Raw genomic sequence first — 23,522 nt, forward strand, 5'->3', positions numbered from 1 at the left:
ATTACCGAATCTGAAGTCAGCTTCTCTTTCAAGTGTTTGAACGCTAAAATTTCCTTGGCTGTCCACTTGAAAGTAACTCCTTTTCCTTGTAGTGCATGGAGTGGAGAAGCAATCTCAGCAAAATTTCGGATGAACCTCCTGTAGTAGGAACATAAGCCTAGAAAGCTTCGAATGTCATGTACGGATTTCAAGTCTGGCCATGACCTAATTGCTTCCACTTTAGCGGGATCCATGCGTACCCCATCCTTTGAAACAATGTGCCCAAGGAAGTGAATTTCTTGCAAAAAGAATTCACTCTTCTTCGCATTAATGAGTAGCGTGTGCTTACGTAACTCATTGAAAACTGCAGTCAAGTGATCCCTATGCTCCTCTTCGGACTTCGAATAGACAATCATGTCATCAAAGAAGGTACCCACGAAGTTTCTATGTGGTCTAAAAATTCTGTCCATCATTCTATTAAACGTGGCAGGAGCATTTGTGAGACCAAATGGCATGACAAGAAACTCATAGAGACCAAATATTGTCCTGAACGCAGTCTTATGGACATCTTCTGGCCTAATGCGTATCTGATGGTAGCCACTCTTTAGGTCTATCCTTGTAAACAATGACGCTCCCTCAAGCCGATCAAGAATGTCATCTATCCTCAGTATGGGGAACCTGTTCTTGATGGTATTCTTATTCAAGGCGCGATAGTCAATGCACATGAGCCATGAACCATCCTCCTTTTGCACTAAGAGTACAGACGAACAAAAAGGGGATGAACTGGGCTGAATCAGCCCCTTCTCTAAAAGCTCGTTGACCTGACTCATAATCTGTTTCTGCTGGGTTGCACTAACCCTATATAGTGGTCTATTCGGTGGACTACAACCTGGCACAAGATCTATGGTATGACCTCAGGTCTCTCAGGAGGTAACTCCCCGGGCAAAGAGTCCGAAAAACAATCACTGAAACCACTCAAAAAAGTTGACCTTTCTTTATCTAAGGTAGACAAATTAGATACAACTTGAGGTACTTCTTTTGCAAAGATCAAGTACGCAGAAAGATGATTCTTTATTACAGATGAAATAGTAGAAGCAGAAACAACTGGAACAGACTCGCCTTTAAGCTTTACATCAAGGACATGAGTCTTTCCTCTATGTACAAGGGTAATCTTTTTGTTGTAAGTATCCACCATAGCATGCAACCTGTAACACCATGGGATACCCAGTAACACATCACAGCCCTCAAGTGGCATAATATGAAATTCTTCGCATCCACATAGCTCTGAATGTGCAGACGAAGCTTTCCCAAAATGGGAGTAACAGGCTCTGAATGACCTGGGCATGCCAAACCTGCTTCCCCTGTCATACCCATCTCCTCTGCACGAATGCCCAACTTTGATGCCAATTCTGGTGATATGAAATTTGCACGGGCTCCTGGATCAAAGAAAACCAGCACTGTTTGGTCTCTAACTTTGCCCCAAGCTCTGCACAGCTCTGTGGCATCTGTGTTTGGCTGGTCTCCAACCAAATCTGGAACAAGTCCTGCACTTGGCTTTGGCTTCTTTCCTTTATGGTCTGACTTGTCATCCTTATCCTGTGACTTCTTCTGTGGGCATTCATTTGCAAAATGTCCTTCCTGTTCACAAATGTAGCATTTCTTGGCCTCCCTAAGAGCTTTCCTTTCTTCAAAAATTTTGCCTGAAAAATGCCTTTTTTGTCCTTGTCCTTGTCCCGAAGAAGACTTAGACTGCTTCTTGGATGTATCACCTTCTTCAGTGGAGGGCTTCTTTGTGGGAGGCTCAGAAGGCTTGTTGCAACATTGCCCTTGGCTGAAAACTGTTTGCCTTGGGACCCTTTCTTGTGGCTATTAAATCCATCGGAATCTCCCTTCGACAGATTGCTGGCCACTCTTGCATTCTCTATCAACTGAAACATATTCATGACAGTAGTCTTTGTGCAGTAGTCCCTGATTTTCTTGGGCAATCCGCAACAGTACTTCTCAATCTGTTCTGACAGTGGCACAAACCTGTAAGAGGTGACTGGCAACAGTGTGGCCCAAAACTGTTTATTGTACTCTTCCAAATTCGCACATTGTTTAGCATTCAACTCGTGCCATTTTGTCATCACATCCACTTCAAAAGTGTTTGTCAACCATGCAAGCGCAAAAAGCTGTTTGAATTGGACCCACGTTGTTGGGGCTTGACCCTGGCTCAACAATGCGGTCTACCATTGAAGCGCATTCCCTTTCAAGAAAGTGGGAGCCTTGCGTATCTTTGAAGATTCCGTGAAGTTTCCTCCAGCATAAGCTCCATCGAACTGCTGTATGAAGGTCAAAGCCTTCAATTGATCCTCAGTTCCTCTGAAAGTTTCAAACTTCACTCCCTGCCCACCTTCCTTGTAATCCTTCAGCTGACTCAAAGGAGCCACATTATCATAAACAGGTGCCTGTAACAGTGGTGCTCCATGATTGTTCATTCTAGCACTCGCATCAACTGTTTTACCTGTCATACCTGCATTTTGTACGTATGGCTGCAAAAAACCAGCCATACCAAATTGTGTTCCAGGCACTCGAAATTGGCCGTAGGCACCCTGAAAACCTGGTTGGACAGCCATGTTCGCGTACATAGGGTTACCCATGCCTGTTTGCATTGTCCCGAACACATTCCCTGGCATATAACCTGTGGAAGGTCCAGCCATAGCTTGAAACACTGATCCACCTCCAAAATAACCAGGATAAGTATCAGGTAATGGAACGGTCTGACGCATAGCGTGTTCATTACTCCCTTGACCATTCACAAACGGTTCCTGTCCAGCTAAAGCAAGTTGCTTTGGATCATTGGACACCGCTAGTTGCTCAAACACATGGGCTTTCCCTCGAGCATCATGAGTCCTCTGCGCATTGGAAATCTCCTTTTCCTGCAACGGCTCAGTCATGCCCTGTGAATTTTCTCTGTGCCATGTGAGGAAGATCCCTCTTCACGTACTTGGTCTCTCTTCTCTGCCATATCGACAAGCTCTGTGTTGCTTTCACCCCACAACAATCCACGCTGCACTTTTTGAAGAAAAAGTGACTATCCCGTCGATGGAACCATATAACCGGCCTGTACAACGTAGAGGGCGGTACTATTTTAATCACCTGTTAACTTTACACAGAGCACTGAGAAGGGAAGAGAACACAGTTGCGTCCAGCGACTAGAATGTCACTGCGCACACGAGACTGACACCCTGTAGGCCCCAAAGACTGGCGCCCCTTTCGGTATTTCTTTATTCAAATTAAGGTAGATGATCCGACCACTTAGCACAAGCTTTCACAAAGCTGTCCAAACCTGGCGAGGGCTGAAAACGCAGGTTTTCGACCTGATTTTGGCAGCATGACGGGGCAAAAACCCCTGTAGGTCAAAAGCACCTGTCTAGGACGGATTCCCTCACTATCTGGAAGCTTTCTGGTGAGCTGTCACAGAAATTCAGCGGGCTGTAATTCCCTGTTTTTCACTGCCGGGTGCCCAAAAGCCTGTACACGCATCCCAAGGCTCTCACGAGGCTCCCCCGGGGTTCCCTTGTAGTTTAGGTGCGAAACCGTAAACCTGCAAAAAAACACAGCAGGCTGTAATTCGCCGTTTCGGATCGTTTTTAGCGAAGCGAACACGCCTACGCGTGTCCCAAGGGCTCCCGCACACAATGGGACATTTCCCCTGTGAATCGGACGAGTTTTCACGCGAGAAAACTCTCCAAACTCGCAATCTTTCGCGATGGAACTGTGCGTACCTGTGGGGGATTAGCAATTAGCTAATCCGGTTTCTGTTCAGAAGGCTCTTTCCTTGGCAAACGCGCATAAACCCCCAGAACTGTACATGTTCAACTGAGTAGCCCAACTAGTGGGGCATTACCATATGTGCCAAAGGGGAGAGAGAGATGCACGAGAGCAAGTCATCGCGCTACATGAGACAGAGGAGAAGGCAAGCTTTCCATTAAAGCTGTAGACCTGCACCGACTACTCACACACACACTGTAGGTCACTTGTGTTCAAAAATCAGCCTCCTCTCTCAAATAGGGCGCCCCCTCTTCATGCTGGAAGTGGCAAAACTGCCTGGAGCTACCATGTGGCCAGTTTGCCCCTTTTGAGTTAATTCTCTAGTTCCCACTGACTTATAAAGTTATAAGTGACTTTCCGAGTGGCCCGGACTTCATTTGGCGCACACAGGCTTCCATACTCATCAGAATTCAGTGCTAACTGGCCCGACCAGTCCCAGACTGATCGACCCAGACTCCCGCTGTGAGAAACCTGTTCGGCCGCAGCCGTTTCACACTGGCCATGCAATGTCCACTTGCACCTTTTCAAGGGTTTCGGGGAAAACAAGTAAAAATAAAAATAAAAAAAATATCTAGTACTTATTTATGGAAGGCAACAGGAAAAATACACCTCCTGGTGATAACATCTTTCTTATTTGAGTTGCTCTTTCTCTTTCTACTTTCATTTGTCGAAGTCTGTTCAGCTCTTTGTGTCATGATCTCATCGGTAGGGTAAGTCAGATTGCCATAGTGGATGGCAAAACCCCGTTTTGCATGACTCATCAACTCCTGAATAGAAGCCGACTTCTATTCCAAGCAGTGATCTCGGATCTCTGTAGGTAGACCCAAGGTAAACTGCTCAATTCGTTCCTTGAACGAGATCTTCTTAAATGAAGAGGCGGGTAGAAAAGAGCTCCAGAATCTCTCTCAATAAGCGTCCACTGTATCTTTCTTGGTCATCCGAAGATGGTTCCAAGCAGTTCGTACATCACGTTCATACTCTCGAGTCAACCAAGAAGAAATAAAAAGGCTCTTGAATTTCAGCCATTTAACTGGCGCTGTCTTGCTTAATAGAAGCGTGGACCACCAAGTTCGAGCATTCCCCTTAAAGTAAGAGGCAGCTCTCTGAATCTTAGAGTGCTCTGAGTAACGTCCTTCGCGAAAGCGACATCAAACTGTTGTACAAAAGACAAAGCCTTCGAAGCATCTCTATATCCCGAAAATGTGTCAAATTTAATTGACTGTCCACCTTCTTTGAACTCTTGGACTTTCTTGCTTTTGTCTTCCAGAAAGTCATACTGGTTGGCTTTGTAAAAATTCTCCTTCTTTGCATACAAGTTGTTGTCATCAGAGTCCGAACTGTCTGTAGACGAGTCCTCTGTAGAACTGTCACTCACGGGGTGAGATTTAGACTTCTTTGCCTTTTTCTTACCCTTTCCGAAGTGTTGCTTGTTGCTTTGCTTTTTCTTCTTCGCTCGAGTCCGATGAGCTAGAAGAACTATCAGAAGAAGAAGAAGAAGAAGAACTGGGTACTCCTTCAAATCGAACACGCTTCTTCTGTTCCTTTGCCTTTTCAAATGTCGACTGACGACAAAAATAACCCGGGAAGTCAGTGCCTTTCTTCTGCTTTTTGCCGTGCTTTTTAGCTTTGTTTTGCACGTCAAAAAGTTGAGCAATTCGTGCATCAACCACCTCTTCTAATTCCTTCTCTGTATATTTTTTGTGAGCAAAAGGTTTCTTGAGAGCAGGTTTTAGAGGTGGTGTTGTGGTTTTCTGCCCCTCCTGGAAAGGAGTCTCGCTCATATATTTTGCAAATTTCGGGTCCTTCGCAAAATTGAGCATCATCTTTGTTGCATCGCCAATCAATTGACGACGCTCCATCTCTCGACGCTCTGCCTGAGTAGGCCGAGGCGGGCCATACTCCTTGCCGGAATCTTCGTTGTGATCCCTTCCCGCATCTCCGGATGCAGAGGGAGTCACTGATCTTGGCTTGAAGCCATAGGTGCCGCGGGAAAAAATTTGGGATCGGATTTCTCGTAGAAGAGAAATCGGCCGCGCCCTGATACCAATGTAACAGACTTGGACCAAGTCAAGAATCTACCGTGACAGCACAAATAACCACTTCAAAACAATTCACAGTTCACAATTGATCCGACAGTGGCCCGACGGAGTTCCGTGCCTAGAGTTATTGGCCCCAGAGACTGGCGCCCCTTTCGGTATTTCTTTTTGTATTAATCTGAGTTCAAAGTACAAGAGTGCGGGCAGGCGCTCATACACAGACTCTGCGTCCAGATGCTCTGAGTTGTGAGAGGCCTTGCCACCTTATTTAAAGGTACAAGTGATGCCAAAAGCAGAGCCCCAAAAGCTGAAAAATCAAAAGCTCAAAAGCTTTGTAAAAATAAAGCAAGGGTTTTTCTCTCTTTCTCTCTTGCTTAATAAAGAAAGCAAGAGGCTTTTCTCTAGCAAATAAAGCAAAGGCTTTCTCTCAATTGCGTAGAAATCAACACATCCACCAGCGTAGAAAATAAAGCACAAAAGCAATGCCAAAAATCTGCCGTTGTTTTGCCCTTCTGCCGGAAATCTCGCCGCAATTCGCGGGGGTCTGTACAGCTGGCACGTGTCAGCTCGCCACGTCTGCAAAATTCTGATTTCTGCAGTTAGGGTTAGGATTTTTCCTGCAGAGGGTGAGTGTGTGTAGCGGACAGCCACGTCATCACTTTGTGACAAGGACACCCATCGAGCCCTTGAGTTTGTACAACAGTTTGACGTCGCCTTCTCTGAAGGACGGTTCACAAAACACTCCAAGGTGCGAAAGGTGGCATTTGACTTGAAAGGAATTGTATAAACATGGTGGTCTACTCTGTTGTTACGTAGAGAAGTACCTGCAATGTCATTAAAATTCAAATCAATTTTCACGTCAACTTGGATATTTGATAAATATGCAAGAGATGTCATCACGGCTTGGCATCACTTGAAAATTACTGAGAAAGATACATTGGATGACTACTACCAGAGGTTTTGGGATACTTATTTGCCAATGTCTTCTTTTTGGAAGATTACTGAAAAAGAGATACGATACTATTATCTAAACCAGAAGTCTAACTCTATTCAGAGACTTATGCAACATGCAAAGGAACGATTTGGAACGCATGCTGGCTCATTGACTTATCCTATGGACAGAATAGTATCCACCTCAACAAGGCAAGCGTCTGCGAATGAAAAGAATGAATCAAGGGAACCGGACGACAACTCTTCATAGGATTGTGGAGAATCAGATGGTAGCACATTCGAAGGTTCGGACGAACTAAGGGAACCAAATGCAAGTTCATTAGAGGATTCCGTAGAAAGGGGATTAGATGATCAGGGTTCCAAAGATTGAAACTGACGTGTCAATGCACAGGGGAAGCTAGCGAAGCTACCCACAGGTCCCAGGGCACAAGGAAAGAAAGAAAAAAGGGAATCAGTTGGTAGATCAAAGAATTTCCCAAACCCACGATACAATTTTTGAAGTGGATCAGTACGATCTAGATCTGGATACTACTTTTGCCAAGGTGCACGAGGCTCTTGAGAAGTCTCAAGCACGGCATAAGAAGGCAGCCGGCAAGATTTGATGCGACTTGCAGCTGAAGGAAGAAGTTAAGATACTTGGAAGTTGCCAGATACTTGGAAGTTAAGATAGTTGCCAGATACTTGGAAGATTCACAATGCTTCTCATGTGACTCTATTGAAACCTTTCAAGGGTGAGGTGCTAGTCGACAGGGAGCTTGAGGAGCAACCTGAAGTGGAAGAGAGCGAGGAGATACTCGTTCTGGAACAGATCCTGGCTCGCCAGGAAAGGAAAGCGAAAAGGTAAAGTGATCTGTGGTTCTTTCTATGTCAAGAACTCTCCGGCATTGAATGCGAAGTGGATGGAGGAGGAGGACCTAGCAAATACTCCTCATATTGGAACTTTACCTTGAGATTTCGGTCTAGCTTTGACTATTCCGAGAGATCCCGGAGATCAGCAAGGTTGAATCTGGTGCAGACAGGATTGCACAAGAAGGGAGTCACTCCGCTCCTTTGTCATAGATTACCCAAATGGAATAAAGTCTGGATGACTTTATGAAATACATACTTCGACATGGGAATTCCCGGAAATGAATCTGATTTTATGTGTTTGAGTGCAGGTTTGAAAGACGAAATGATTGCAACAATTGGGTCTTGAGATTCTATGGACATTATCGCAATAAGAATTAGTTAATTCGAGTGAGGTCTGATGTGAATCTAGATACGATTGCTAAACACGTTGCCAAGAATCATGGTCCTAGATCTGGATGGATTTGTTGTGATATGATTTGAATGTGATGTAAATGTTCAACGATTGTCGTCCTTGTGCAAGTATTGGATTTGTGTCGTCTAGTGCATCGGTACTTAGAGTTAGTGTCTACTGAACTGGTTTATGGCTTATGTCTGATTTTGCAAGTATAATTGAGGGCGATTACAGTTCTTTCAAAAGGGGGTATGTCGCAAAGTGATCTTTTGTAGTGTTGCGGTAGATTCTCGACATGGAGTGTCCAAGTATGTGGCGGTAGATCCGAATCGCCGACTTTTGGGTTATTTGAGTTTTTGGTGATGCCTTTTGGCTTAACCAATGCTCCTGCGACATTTAACGGGATGATGGACATGATTTTTCGAGAGTGCAGACTATTCGTTGGCACTTTCTTTGACGATATCATTGTTTTCTCCAAGGACGAGGCAGAACATAGAGATCATCTGCTACAAGTCTTTCAGGCATTACGAGATCACAAGTTAGTCATTAATGCGAAGAAAAGTGGATTTTTTCCAACCAAAGATACACTTTTTGGAACACATTGTGTAAACAGCAGGAGTGCAGATGGATCCGGCCAAGATAGAGACTATCCGTGATTGGCCCGATTTGAAGAATGTCCATAAAGTTAGAAGCTTCTTGGGATTGTGTTCATACTACGGCGGTTCATTAGAAAGTTTGCAGAGGTTGCTTCCCCTTTGCATATTTTGACGTAGAAAGGAGTCCCTTTCTCGTGGGGACCCACAGAGGTGACTGCCTTTCAGACATTGAAACAGAAATTGACTATGGGACCGGTTTTGACTTTGCCGGACTCGTAGAAGTCATTTGAAGTACATTGTGATGCTTGTGGTTGTAGTCTCGGTGCGGTCTTAATACAAGAAGGCCATGTCATTGCTTACGAGAGCCGATTATTCTCAAGGCCGGAATTGACAGCACAGATTTATGAGAAAGAGCTTTTGGCGGTTATCCATGCTCTTACTCAGTGGCGGCACTACCTACTCGGAGCGGATTTTACTGTCTTTACAGACCATCAGAGTTTACGCTCTTCTTGTCACAGAAGCAGCTATCGGAAAAAGCAGATGCGGTAGACAAACAACTTGTCACGGTTTACTTACGGATTGTCCATGTGCAGGGACATAAGAAATTGGTGGCAAATACTTTGTCCCGAAAGCCGTTGGTTTTGGCTATTTTCCGCGATACATCATAGGAACTTCGAGGATACGGTCGGTCAATATGCCATAGGACAAATTTTGCAGATGTATTCAATTGAATACTGAAAGGGGAGATAGTAGCATACTATTCCATTCGGGATGGCTACTTGATGAAGAAAACCATGTTGTGCGTTACACAGTCGTTGAGGGAAAAGGTATTAACCGAATGCCACTGTCCACCTTTTACGGGTCACCACGGCATTGCTACCATCATGAAAGGGTTAGAGAGATATTGATTTTGACCGAGACTCAAGAAGGATGTGGAAGAGTTTGTGCGCAGTTGCTTGGTATGCCAGAAGGTCAAGTTTGACAGACATAAAGCTTAGGGATTGTTACAGGCTTTGCCCATACCCACCTGCCCCTGGGAAAGCATTGCAATGGATTTCATTTTTTATCTCCCGAGAACACAGAGTGGTCACGATGGTATCTGGACTGTTATTGACAGATTTAGCAAGCATGCTCATTTCATACCAGTGAAGAAAACAGTCAAGCCGGATCACTTAGCGAGACTGTTTGTGGCCCAGATTTTCAGATTACATGGCATGCCTGAGATGATTGTCTCCGATAGGGACCCCAGATTTACGAGTTTGTTTTGGAAGGCAATTTGGGAGAACATAGGCACGGGGTTGCAGTTCTCATCTTCTATCCACCCGCAGACTGACGGGCAATCTGAGATTGCCAATTCAGTGGTTTTAGATTTATTGAAGTCTTATATCTCGGATCAGAGACTCAATGGGAAAAGTATCTACCTTTTGTGGAATTTGCCTACAGTAACACGATACACTCTTCGACGCGGAAGGCGCCGTTTGAGATTATTGAAGGTGCTGCGAAGGTTCCACCCTTCCTAAGCACGAAAGATAAGATTTTTGAAGCGGACGAGTACACGGGTGACCTAGACACGACTTTTGCCAAGGTCCGCGAGGCTTTGCAGAAATCTCAGGAAAGATAGAAAAAGGCAGCGGATCGCCATCGTCGCGATTTGAAATTGAAGGAGGATGATTGGGTGCTCTTACGTTTTGAGAAGGCACGCCTGAGAAAGAAGAAGAGAAAGGAGAGGCTTTTTCTAAAGCTTAGTATGAGCTACTATAGACCTTTCCAGATCTCCGAAAAGATCAATGATGTCTCCTTCCAATTGAAAACGTCTGGCACTTGGAGGATTCACAATGCATTTCATGTGAGTCTCTTGAAACCTTTTAAAGGTGATGTCCCCGAAGATGGGGAGCCTGATGAGCAACCCGAAGTGGAAGAAAACGAGGAGATCCTTATTCCTGAACAGATTTTGGCACATAAGGACATAAAGAATAAGGGTAAAGTAAGAAGGCGGTTCTTGGTTAAATTCAAGAACAACTATCCTGCATTGGATGCGAAGTGGATGGAGGAGGAGGACCTAGTGGATACTCCTCAGATTGTGAAACTTTACCTTGAAGCTTTTGGTTTAGCATAGTCTACTCCAAATGGAACCCCGAATTTAGCTTGGCCGGAGATCTGGTGCAGTGGGTTTGCACAAGAGGGGAGTTACTCCGCTCCTTTGTCAACAGATGCTTTGATTTTTGAATACTAGAGTCATTGATGTCTCTTTGAGCTTCAGGGATACTGAGAGCTGACAGTATTGTGCTGTATGACTTTATGAAATGGAATTCCGGAAAAATATGAAACTGATTTGTTCTTGACTTGTTTTTAAGTGCAGGAATTGATAAACGAAATGATTGCAGCATTTTGGTCTGAATGATCTCGAATAGACATGGTTGCAATAGGGCTTAGTCAATAGGGCATCTATGAGGTCCTGAGTGGATCTAGATGCGATTGCTAACTGCATTGCCGATAAATCATGGTCTAAGATCCGAATGAATGTTGAATGTGATTTGTCTTGTGATGTCCTATGATGTCAAGTGACGTCGTGTGATGTGATTGTGGATTGGTATATGTGCTAGATGTGTGTTCCTATTGCGTTGGTACTAACAGTCAGTGTCTGCTAAGACAGTTTATGGCCTCTGTCTGTTTTGCAGGCGTAATCGAGGGCGATTACAATGCTTTCAAGAGGGGGGTATGTCACAAACTGGTGACAGGGCTGCCCAATACACACACACACACACACACACACACACACCTACCCTACTGCTGAAAACAACTGCTGAATTGCAGTGTAGGGACTCCTTGCTGACGTGGCACTGCCATACAGCTTCCCGGAAATCACGGACATGCTGACATGGCAGACTGTGTACGGAAAACAAAAAGGCAGCGTGCACCTTTTTATTCTACGCAAATTCAGCAAGAGAGAGAGGGAGCTTTAATTGAATATCTTTTATCAAGCAAGGCTAGAAAAGTAGAAGATGCTTTTATTTTTGAAAGCTTTTATGGGCCAGCTTTTGGGCTCTGCTTTTAGCACCCCTTGTAACCTTTAAACACACGGGTAGGCCTCTCACCACTCAGAGCATTTGGACGCAGAGTCTTGAGTGTGAGTCTTTTGGGGTGTCGCGGTAGATTCTCGACTTGGAGTGTCCAAGTCTGCTACAAAATGTCTGTAACATTTTGTTTCTAATCATTGGTATAGGTGATACTGATGATTGATATGATGAATTTAGTGCATTTAGACATTTACTAGAGATCAGTGAGACGTGGATCTGATGGCTAGATGTGTGAACATGATTCTAGTGCATCAATAGTTCTATGTGGATGTGATGATTGGATTCCGATCTTGTGCATCAAAAATTCCAGAAGGATGAGATGGCTACATAGCGATCTTGTTACATAAAGAGTTTTGGATTAGATGAGATGACTAGTTTGACTGTTTGCGTTGAGTGTTCAATGTGAACTATATGAATGTTGATTGTAATCCAAAATCTAGTGTGGATTAGGATATGTGTTGATGCATGTTGTCTGAATGTATTATCTTGTGGGAATGGTCATTGACATGTTTGCATGGAACTAATGAGGTGATTTGAATTTGAAGTGTCTGTTGGATGTGATTGCTAAATAAGTCATAATGATTAGATTCGGGTCTCGGATCTCGACAGGGATAATGATGTGAATGTGATTGTGGTCGTCCAATGAGTAGTGTCTTTGTGCTAGTGCATGGTCCTAGGTGGTCAAATGCATGTATTCATGGAGTTATTCTCTATTCAGTTGGTTTACTGTCCACTCTCTGTTTTGCACGCATATTCGAGGTGATTAATCTTCTTTTTCTGGGGTTGGGGGGGGGGAACAGTGATGACGTGGCTACTGAGAGAGAGAGAGAGAGAGAGAGAGAGAGAGAGAGAGAGAGAGAGAGAGAGAGAGAGAGAGAGAGAGAGAGAGAGAGAGAGAGAGAGAGAGAGAGAGAGATGAAATGTCAAAAGGCCAAAGTGACCTATGAGACCAGAAAGTTACAATGTGGTGGATCTGATACAAAGTCAGAGTAACAAAATAACAACATAACAGAACAAAGATATATACTATGGGATCCTAGACTGTTCGATGTGAACTAAGCAAAATGGGCGGCTTGCTGGGATAGCTAAATCACAGGAGATCTAGCATCGGCCGTTGGCGGATCTCATCAATCTCCTCCATGGTTAGTAGTCTGATCGGGCGTCGTGCATGCCTGGCCAGAGTGCTCCGAATCTTCTGATGTAGCCTCCGTCGATGCTGTGTAGTCCTCCGCAGTCGTGGGCGCCTAGATTTTCCCAGCTCAATCGCTCAGTCGATCAGTGTGCCTCTCGTGTGAGACGAGAGGGAGCTCTGCTGTGGGAGTGGCTCCTGTGGCTGTCCCGTGTCTGCTCTGAAGAAGTCTGTGATCCGTCTTTGAGACTGGCTAGCCTCGCCACTCATTAGGCTATCTCTGTGTCTTGCTCAGCTTGAGCAAGAACAAACCCAGGCATCTCTGATCCTCGTATCCCATGACTCTTGAGAGTGGTCCAAAACCCTCTCTGAACAAGCAATGGAAGCGGCCTCGTATCTCGTAGTAGACGGGGCAGCGGCATGTGTAGTGCAACTCTATCTCAGGCTCCATGTCACACAAGGGGCATGTCGTGGCCTCTGTTGGTACTCCGCTGTATCTCCCAGTCTCAATCCGCAATTGGTGAGAAGATGTGCGTAACTGGCCAATAGCACATCGTATCCCATGAGACAAGTGGGTGTCCATGTATCTGGGTCTCGTCACAAAACCATCCTTTGTAAGCTAGAGAAGATGGTCTCTGTAGAAAGCCATCTTCGTGTCCAGTTCCTGTGCTGGCTGTATCCAAGTCCTCCTGGTGTCTAGCTGGGTCAGGCCTTGGCGGATGAGCATGGTGATCTCGGACTGTGTTAAGAGTGAGAGATGGTGCATCCAATGAGTACTGGAAGGGTGACAACCTGTCTATGCTGAACCTATGCGCCTGGAACCATGATGCCATCTCCCCATACCAGCATGTTGTATCTCCTTGCATGGCTAACTGTCGAGAGGACTCAAGTGCAATGCGAGCATAACTGTCGAGAGGACTCAAGTGCAATGCGAGCATATCTGTCTCTAGGAAGTTCCCATGTGCGGTGTATGAAGGAGACTGATCTGGTGAGCGCCTCAACCACTAGTGGGGGGGCCGCTAGCTCTGCTCGGATAATGGCCCGTGGAACTGATGCTTTGGCTCTAATGAGCCGTGAGATCATAGAAACGAGAGGTTTCTCCATGTTCCCCCATCCATCAGTGCGACCCGGCCTCCCATGGTGATCCAACGAAGGTCCCCAAATCTGAGCTCCATAGAGCAATGCAGAAGCCACCAAATTGTCAAAGAGCCAGAGCTTCGTCCGAGGCTCTTGAAATTGAACCTGCGAACACATCCTCTCCAATCTACCCAATGCTGCGTGGGCTCTAGTCAATTTGGTCTCTGCTGTTCTTCTGAGTGAGAATGCAATTCCACTAAAAACCACTCCAAGGTAAGTGTAAGCATCTGTGTACTCCACAGTCTCCTGGCCGTATGTGAATGTAGGTGCTGACCTCCTGATCCACTGTGGGGTGGTATTAAACACCATAACCTTGGTTTTTGTGGGGTGGTATTAAACACCATAACCTTGGTTTTACCAAGGTTGACAGACAAACCACTTTCGTGGGCAAACCTATGCAAAGCATCCAATTGATGTTGCATTCCCTCCGGAGATTCGAAGATCAACACAATATCATCAGCATATAACAAAAGTGGAATCCATGTCCCTGCCAATTGTGCATCTCTATCACCATCGCTCTCAATATAGTCAGAAACCTCATCCACATACATACCGAATAGAGTAGGAGAGAGCGGGCAGCCCTACTTCACCCCAATAGTGGAGTGAACCGGTGTAGATAGTCCCTCAGGGGTGCGTACATGCCCTACTACTGATCTGTACAATGCCATGATCCCCCAAATGAGCTCTGTGGGTACTCCCATCTCCTGTAATCTGCGCATCAATCTAGCTCTGGGTACTGTGTCAAAGGCTTTGTGGAAGTCCACAAAGCTACAATAGATCCGTCTCCCATGAGATCTGCCCTCCTCGATGATGGCCCTGAGTGTCAAGGTATGGTCAAGAGTAGAGAAGCCTCTCTTGAACCCTGCGTGCCCAGCTGCATGCATTCCTTCCTTCTCTGCCCATCTACTCAACTGTTGCTCAAGAATGGATGCATACAACCGTGCTAGTGTGTGTCCAATCATGATAGTGCGATAATTCCTAGGCTTCATGGGGTCTCTTGACTTGAAGATAGGTACAATCGTAGATAGGCTCCAAGTGTCCGGCAGGCCCTCACACATGGCACGATTAAACATAACTGCTAGAAGCTCTGCTAGTAGGTCTTTGGCATGCATGAGATGCTCAGCGACTAAGCCATCATGATCATATGCTCTCCAAGTCCTCATCCTGTCAATGGCTTTCTTCACCATCTTAGCGGTGAAAAAAGCACATGTGTGTGGACATGGATCGGGGGGGTTGGGAAGGGGCGGTTGTCTAGGTACTGTGTACAAAGATGATGCGTAATGACCCCAGGTTTCTGTGGAGGTAACAGCAGGGGGGGGGGGGGGGGGGGAGGGACTGCTCATGAAAGAGCCGCCTCCTGACTCAAAAATAGCTGGTATAGATCCTGCTCGAGTAGAGCCAAAAATGCCCTCGTCTTTCGCCGCACCAGGCGTCGGAAGTCAATCTGTGACTGCCTGTGGGTGACGTCCCCCAAAAGCACCTCCCTCTAAAGTCTAGCTCTAGTCTGGCGGCACTCCTCATTGTACCAGCTGTTCTGAGGCATGCTCCCTGATCGGCGTCTTTGCTCAGGCTAGGTCTGTGGGTATGCCTCTACTGCTTCATCATGTAATGTTTGTGTCAGTATAGTAGTTAGCTCCTCCAGAGGTCGCCCCGGTTCCTCAGTGCATAGGCGTCTGTAGATCCCATCTATGTATATAGAATCCGTCTCCCGCGTGAAGGTGTAGCGAGTAGGGGCTGCTACTCGCAGCCTGTGTGCTACACTGAATTGGAAGGAGATGGTCATCGACACAAGAGCATGATCCACTGCCACCCCAACCGGTCTGGGTCCAACTGTGAGATCTTGGATACTAGAGATGAGATTGGGTTGTGCTATGACATAGTCCACTGTGCTGGCTCCATGTCTGTGTGGGAAGCATGTGAAACCTCCCGTAGCAGGAAACCTCTGTAGGCCATTCAAGATGGTCAATCCATGTGCGGTGCCCATGTCTATCAGGTGTCGCCCATAGTCAGTATATTCCACATCGTGTGATAGTCTGGACAGGCCCGTCTCTACAACATCTAGCTCTCTCAGCAACTCCTCTGAAGTATCATAAAAAAAATTGTATGGTGATGGGTAGTCCTAGCATTGAAGTCCCTTAGAATGATAATGTCACCATCTCTAGAGAACTCCCATATGTCATCATCCAAAATAGAAAAGGGGATTGTCCTCTTGGTGGTGCATAGACTGATGTACTCGGGGGAAAGTACCAAATAGCAATGTAGAGATATCTGTCTGTCTCTGCTTTCAATCTCACCCACATGTACCTAGCCTGCTCATCCCTACAGGCTATATGTATCAATGGCTGCAAATCCTCTCTAAATAACACTTCAACTCCCCCCGAGCCCCGTCCTCTGTGCTCTGAGCGTGTCTCCTGTCTGTAAGCTGTCTCCCACCAATATCCATTGATCTGAGGCATGGATTGCCCTGGGGCCTGGTGTGTCTCAGAGTAGAAGATGATGTCTCTTCTAGTAAAACTATCCTCAAAGGCACCCACATCAAGACGCATGGATCCATTACAGTTCCACGCAGCCACTTTGAGTGTGGTCCCATAAGTCTCGCACCGTCATGTGGAGCGTCGCTCTAGTATTACCACTCTTCCATCTCGGTAAAAGGCAATCTTGCCTTTTCCCCTTGCCGCTCTAATCTCTGGCATTACTTCCTGCATGTGAGCGATCTGCGAGAGGGTAAGATCATCCTCGAGAAAGATCCCCGTCTCTTTAAGAGTTGGTCTTTTCTTCAGGAAGGACTTCTTCGCTTCCATGGAGGGAAAACGGAGGATGAGTGCCCTTTCTTTTGAGGTCTCCCCGCTGCTTCCATTTTTCTTTATGTTGCCCACTCTCTAGGCTCTTGTGTGCGTCGGCTCATGAACCTCCATCAAGGCCATGAGTTCTTTTACCTCTTCATCCACATTGCCTTTGTCTTTAAGACCGCAAATTCTCACATGTAAAGCGCGCACACCTCTTCTTTGCTCCTCCTCTAGTGTCTGATTAATGATAGTGGGTGTGGACGTGGACGTTATCTCCTTGCCTTTTCCTTTCTTGGCCACCTCGATCCATTTCTCGGCTTCATCTGCCTTCTGTTGAGTTTTTGTAAGAACATCCACCCAAGAAGTCGTCATCTCTTTGTGTTGCTCTTCTCCCTCTTTGATGGCCCGCACTTGCTCCTTGATCGTGTTGATTTCTTCGATTACTGAGGGTTGCAGTTCGCCCTCCTCCAGTGTGTTTCTTGATCGTGCTTCGGTGAGATCTTTCTTGAGTGACGCAATCTCTTCATACCAAGTCGTCACTCGGTCTTCGAGTGCATTTATCTTGCTCTCTTGGATCTGCATGCGTCCTTCGAGCATTTTTATTGTGCCCAATAGATTGCGGTTCAGCTTGGTAATGGTCTCCGTCATTTCCTCTTTGCACTTTTGAATGGCATCCTCTAGGGGGTCGGCTTTATCGTTCAGCTTCCTCATGGTTAATCGCCGTTCGAAAAAGAGCCGCTAAGCGCACATATGCATCCACACTATGCATACATTATCTTCCGCATCAAGCGTACATCTGCATTAAGCATACATTTGCCGAAAAAATCTGCTATCTGAATTTCTGGATTCCCTTGTGTAGAACTGCTGGACCTGTACTAGAAGAATTAGAAAAAGTGCTCGACGAAATCTGTGTTCTCGACCCCCTTTTCTCTGTCTCTGTTCTGCCGAAAACGCAAGTGCGTGGCACGGGGGGTGGGGCGAGGCTGGGCTGTAGGGGGGAGGGGCAGCACGATAGAGTTGAGAGAGAGAGAGAGAGAGAGAGAGAGAGAGAGAGAGAGAGAGAGAGAGAGAGAGAGAGAGAGAGAGAGAGAGAGAGAGAGAGAGAGAGAGAGAGAGAGAGAGAGTACGTTAAGCAAAAAAGTTGAAAAAAGAGAGAGAGAGAGAGAGAGAGAGAGAGAGAGAGAGAGAGAGAGAGAGAGAGAGAGAGAGAGAGAGAGAGAGAGAGAGAGCGGGAGCGCAGGGGCAACGGGCGAAAGAGGGAGCGGGAGGTCAGGGCAGAGAGAGAGAGAGAGAGAGAGAGAGAGTCACCTGTGCCGCCAGCCACTCGCGATGTTCACCAGCTCACCATGTTCACCAGCGGGGGGGAGGAGCGCAACGAGAGAAAAGAAAGAAAGAAAAGAAAGAAAGATTTTTAACGTCTATGTCAGGCCGAAATCGGCCTATGAGACAAATCAAATGTACATGGTGTGTATGTCATCCGTCTATCGGAAAGACAAATGAAACAAAACTGATACAAAACTGAACTGAATGTAGGTAGTGGAGTATTTGAGGAGGGATGGAGCTCTATCTCTAGGGGTATATGCATGTCTATATGCTCAAGGTAGTACAATCATGAGAGAAGAAAGAAAGAAAGAAAGAAAGATTTTTAACGTCTATGTCAGGCCGAAATCGGCCTATGAGACAAATCAAATGTACATGGTGTGTATGTCATCCGTCTATCGGAAAGACAAATGAAACAAAACTGATACAAAACTGAACTGAATGTAGGTAGTGGAGTATCTGAGGAGGGATGGAGCTCTATCTCTAGGGGTATATGCATGTCTATATGCTCAAGGTAGTACAATCATGAGAATGCATCAAGCTATCTAGCTCCATCGTGTACAAATAGGGGGATGTAAGATGTGGTACATGGGCGGGGCTGGTGCCAAGGCTACCCGGATGAAAGCTGTCGGGTCGGCCCTCATCTGAGCTACTCGCTCCTCAGTGGCACAGCGCTCCCGGGCTCGGATCTCCTCGATCTGTCGGTGGTGGGAGCTCGCGCCCCTGTAGCCTGTGACTCGTGGTCGTCGTCTAGCTCGGCTCACCTCCGCCTGTGGGAGTGTCACTCCTCTCTGAGTATCTGGTGAGGGAGGGGTGGCAATCCTCTGAAAGAAGTCTGTGAGCTGCGACTGTCTCCCCTCTGTCTGTGTAGCTGTGCGTGGCTGTAGTAGTGTGTCCCGATGGCTCTGTATCTCTAGTAAGAAACGTCCGAGCTGTCTCTGATCTCGAGAGTCCATGATCTCTCGGAGAGTGGGCTGTCCTCTGAATAAGGCCTCATACCTGCCTCTGATCTCAGTGTATGCTCTGCATCTACATACAAAGTGCTCCTCACTCTCCACCTCCTCTGTGCAGGCTCTGCAGACTCGCTCCTCCCTGGGAACACCAGTATGTCTCCCGATCTCAATCTCTAACCTGTGTGAAGCCACTCTCAGCTGACCAATCGCCACCCGTGAGCTATGTGGCATATATGTGTCCATATAGCGTGGTCTCTGTATGAACCCCCCAGACAATATGGTGAGAAACTGGTCTCTGTAATCTGACATCCTCGTCCCCAAGCCAGGTGACTCCCAGACTCTCCTAGTGTATAGCTGCCACAGATCCTGTCTCAATACCAAGTTTCTCTCACTGCGAGAGAGGTGAACAGATGGTGAGTGGGGGTCGTACTGGAATGGTGGTAGGCTCTCCATGTCAAGACCGTGTCCCTCAAACCATGCTCTGACCTGTGAGTACCAAGCTCTCTCATGCCCACTCTCTGATAGCTGTATAGCTGCCTCAAATGCTCTACGAGTAAGTCTGTCAGGAGGTAGCTCTCTCATCCTCTGGATGAAGCAGACTGTCTGGAATAATGCCTCTACAACCATAGGTGGTGTGGCGAGCTCGGCTCTAATAATGTCATGTGGCACTGTCTTCTTGCTGCGGAGCAAGCGTGAGATCATACATACCTGTGGCCTCTCAAGCTGTGTCCACTGGTCAGCTGTCAATCCTGGTGCCCATACTGCCGCCGAGTACATCAGGGCCGGGGTGACTAAGGTGTCGAAAAGCCACCCCTTCGTGCGGGGCTCCTGAAAGTGTGCCTGGTGGCATCTCCGCTCTAGCATGGTCAGAGCTGCATATCCTCGGGTGAGCCTGTCAGCAGCAGCCTGCCTCATAGTGAAGGGTCCTGGTAGGCTGGTGAATGTGATGCCAAGGTAGACATAGGAGGTGACTACATCAACCTGTCCTCCTGCTGCTGTGAAGGTGGCAGCGCTCCTCACTGCACTGGATGTGTGAAAGATCATGACCTTGGTTTTGCCAAGGTTCACAGTCAACCCCTTGTGTGTGTTGAATTCGTCCAAGGCCTCAAGATGGCGTTGCAAGCCCTCGGGTGACTCTGAAATCAACACAATATCATCAGCATATAACATGATGTGGACCGGAGTACCTGCCAAGTCGCTCCCCTCTCCCCCTGCTCGTAGTATGTAGTCGGAGATCTCGTCGATGTAGAGCCCAAAGAGTGTCGGGGAGAGTGGGCATCCTTGCTTAACACCAATGGTGCTAGCAATGGTCTCTGAAAAGCTGCCTGGGCAACGAACTCGGCCCGTCACCCTCTCGTAGAGAGTATATATGGCCCAAATCATCTCTGTCGGTACCCCAATGCTGTGAAGGCGCTGGAAGAGTCTCTCGCGTGGGACTGTGTCAAAGGCCTTGCGGAAATCCACAAAGCAGCAGTAAAGCCTCTTCTTCCGCGCCTTTGCCCCATCAATGAGGCAGCGCAGAACGAAGATGTGGTCAGTGGTGGAGAAAGCTCGTCTGAAACCTGCCTGGCCTGGAGCTCGTAAACCCTCGGTCTCTGCGTAGCAGCTGAGCTGTGCCTCAAGTACTGCTCCATATAGCTTGGCCATCGTGTGGCCAATCATGATAGTCTTGTAGTTCCCTGGGTCCAGGGTGTCGCCAGATTTGTGGATAGGCACTATGGTGTGCTGTGTCCACTCCTCTGGGAAGCCCTCCCCTATAGCCCGGTTGAAGACATGTGCAATCAACGGGGCTATAGTGGAGGCCGCATAAATGATGTGCTCACTCTGTAATCCAGTGTGGTCAGCTGATCGTCTGTGCTGCATGCGGCGTATGGCCCTCTCTACCATCTCTCCTGTAAAGGAGGAGCACGTGGGGCGTGGCTCGTGTGGCTGTGGGATAGGAGGCTGCCCTGGCACCTCATAAAGGCGCTCTGCATAATCATGCCAGGGCAGCCGCATGCAGAGAGAGAGAGAGAGAGAGAGAGAGAGAGAGAGAGAGAGAACCCAAAATGAAGACGTGGCTGTACGGACCCTGCATTTGTGCCAGGATTTGCGGCAAGAAACGCAGGCAGTATGGATGTGATTACGTGACAACTTTTTCAGTGCAAGTTATGAAAAAGCTGATTGTAAAGCTTTTTGGGGGTGCTACTTTAAATAAGAGCCTTGGAGGTTAGTTTTGGCAGATCAATGCATCGTTGCACAGTTGTGAAGTGACTCACGACAGTTGTACTTTGTGACTTTAGTAATATAAAAAGAAGTACCAAAAGGGGTGCTAGACTTTGGGGCCAGTTTATTTGGAAGTGGAACATGTCCTAGCAGAGTACCCATCCAGAGGCAGGTGACAAATTTCTTCTAGAGCAACAGCTGTCAACAGGACTCTAGGACTCATCAATTTTCAGCTCATGGGACTCTCCTAGCTACAGCTACAGAGATAAGTAGATCTTGACTCGCTCGTGCCTCTCACAGATCGCACCACTGACATGTTTACCAATGCCGCATCCACACCATTATTGAGAGGCATAGAGCAACCCCTACGAGGGTCTTAAAGAGGAGGAGACCATTTATGTGAGGGTACTTTTAGGGACAGCTCACTGAGGAGATTAGGCTTGGCAGATAGCCTACCAGCTGATTGTACTCGTTCACTTATTTGTTTACGTTTTAGCACTTGTCACCTGTCTTTTGTATTTTCTTTACTGGACATTTGTATAAAATCATGATGATCTAATTTTCTGGTCTCAGAGGTATGTAGGGCCTTTTGCAGACGCCTCTGTGCACAATCACACACTTATACATGTGCATGTGTGTCTATTTTTAAATGTGTATATGTGCTGCATGGGCGTGGGGTGTTGCAGGTGACACTACTGTTTTTACAGATACTTGTATTTTGAAGAAAAATCATGATCTTGACTAGCCTTCTCCCCTTTTTTTTTCTCTCCATTATAACTCCTGTGCTTTTTTGTATTTTTTAATAGATTATTAGTATGGAATGGGGTGGATTCTCATCCTCATTTCTGCCGAGGACCCAGTATGATGAAGCTCTAGATGCAGCAAGTGTCAACCCAGGTGAACAGGTAAATTTTGCCCACATACAATTTGACCATTTTTAGGGTGTTTTACATTCAATTAAGTTTGGGTTTTATGCCTGCACAGATCTATGAAAAACTACTGTCTGGAATGTATCTGGGGGATGTTGTTCGAAGAGTTTTGCTACGGCTTGCAGAAGAAGCAGCACTCTTTGGACCAACTGTCCCATCCAAACTTCTTGTACCTTTCATACTAGGGTAAACTCTATTGTTAGCTCTCCAATAGTGTTGTGAATCAGTCTCTAAAGTTATTTTTAATCTGGCAGAACTCCTCATGTGTCAGCTATGCATCAAGATGAATCTTCTGATTTGCAAGTGGTAGGAAAGATTCTTGGCAATGTCTTAGGGGTATGTATGAAACCGCTTCATGGTGTTCTGGCACAACTTTAGCGCATGCATCCTGACAAACTTCTTTGCAGATTGATGAAACATCTTTGGAACTGCGAAAACTGGTAGTTGATATATGCAGCATTGTTGCAAAACGCGCAGCTCGACTCGCGGGGGCGGGAATTGTTGGGATATTGAAGAAGATAGGACGGGATGGAACAAAACAAGATAGTTCTGCCACTCAAAACAAGAGGACAGTGGTAGCCATGGATGGAGGTCTGTATGAGCATTACCCATGGTTCAGAGCAGAGCTAAAAGCTGCAGTCGCTGAGCTTCTTGGATCGGAGGTTGCGAAAAATGTGGTGATAGAACTTTCAAAGGATGGTTCTGGTATAGGTGCTGCTCTTCTTGCTGCAGCTCATTCGAGATATGGTTAGATGCTCTTGACTCGTGTACATTTGTTTCATTGGTTGTCTAGTGTTGGGAGTAGGTAGATGTTCACAGCAGTACAGGTTGATAATTTGAGTCCCCATTTGCCATTGTGCATGCACCTTCAGGAATAAGATATCATGGGTGCTGCCAGTTGCTGTGAATTTGCTTTATTGTTAAAAGAAGGTTCTTGTACACCTTGCACTGGCATTGGACACCTCTTGAGTACTTCAAACTTACAGATCGGCTTGGTACTAGAGCAGTAATGCTGCTCTCTAAGTACCATTTTTTGATGTAGCATCTTGAGATAGTTTTTAAATTCACCTCTTCCGGCTTTTGATATTTTTCATATTTAATTCTTCCTGCTCTCACTAGTATTTATTGCTCTTGTATAAGCTACCTAACTTTGAGGATTTCTCTGCAGGGCTGTTTCCTTTCAAATATGCAAATATGAGGGCGTAGCAATATTTGCTTTCTTGTTAATCAACTTTTTGTGTGCCTATTGAGAGAGAGAGAGAGAGAGAGAGAGAGAGAGAGAGAGAGAGAGAGAGATTCTATTATCGTCCTCGGAGGTCAAATATGACCTATGGGACCAAAGTTACATGTGATGTAGTATGTGTATGGCTG

The 23,522-nt window shown here is 46.4% G+C and overlaps 1 protein-coding gene across 1 annotated transcript in view; it reads left to right on the plus strand.

The window, feature by feature from the left end:
* LOC147456837 (hexokinase-2-like) overlaps positions 1–23,237 on the plus strand; it is a 37,783-nt gene extending 14,546 nt beyond the window's left edge. The window contains exons 6-9 of the mRNA XM_086511959.1: positions 22,029–22,127; positions 22,207–22,337; positions 22,406–22,487; positions 22,559–23,237. Coding sequence (XP_086368085.1) covers positions 22,029–22,127; positions 22,207–22,337; positions 22,406–22,487; positions 22,559–22,903 — 657 coding nt within the window. The 3' untranslated portion in view covers positions 22,904–23,237. The remainder of the gene's footprint in view (positions 1–22,028; positions 22,128–22,206; positions 22,338–22,405; positions 22,488–22,558) is intronic.
* Positions 23,238–23,522: the final 285 nt, after the last annotated feature.

The sequence above is a fragment of the Adiantum capillus-veneris genome, chromosome 5, assembly GCF_014529385.1.
Source record: "Adiantum capillus-veneris isolate H3 chromosome 5, ASM1452938v2, whole genome shotgun sequence".
NCBI classification, from domain to species: Eukaryota; Viridiplantae; Streptophyta; class Polypodiopsida; order Polypodiales; family Pteridaceae; genus Adiantum; species Adiantum capillus-veneris.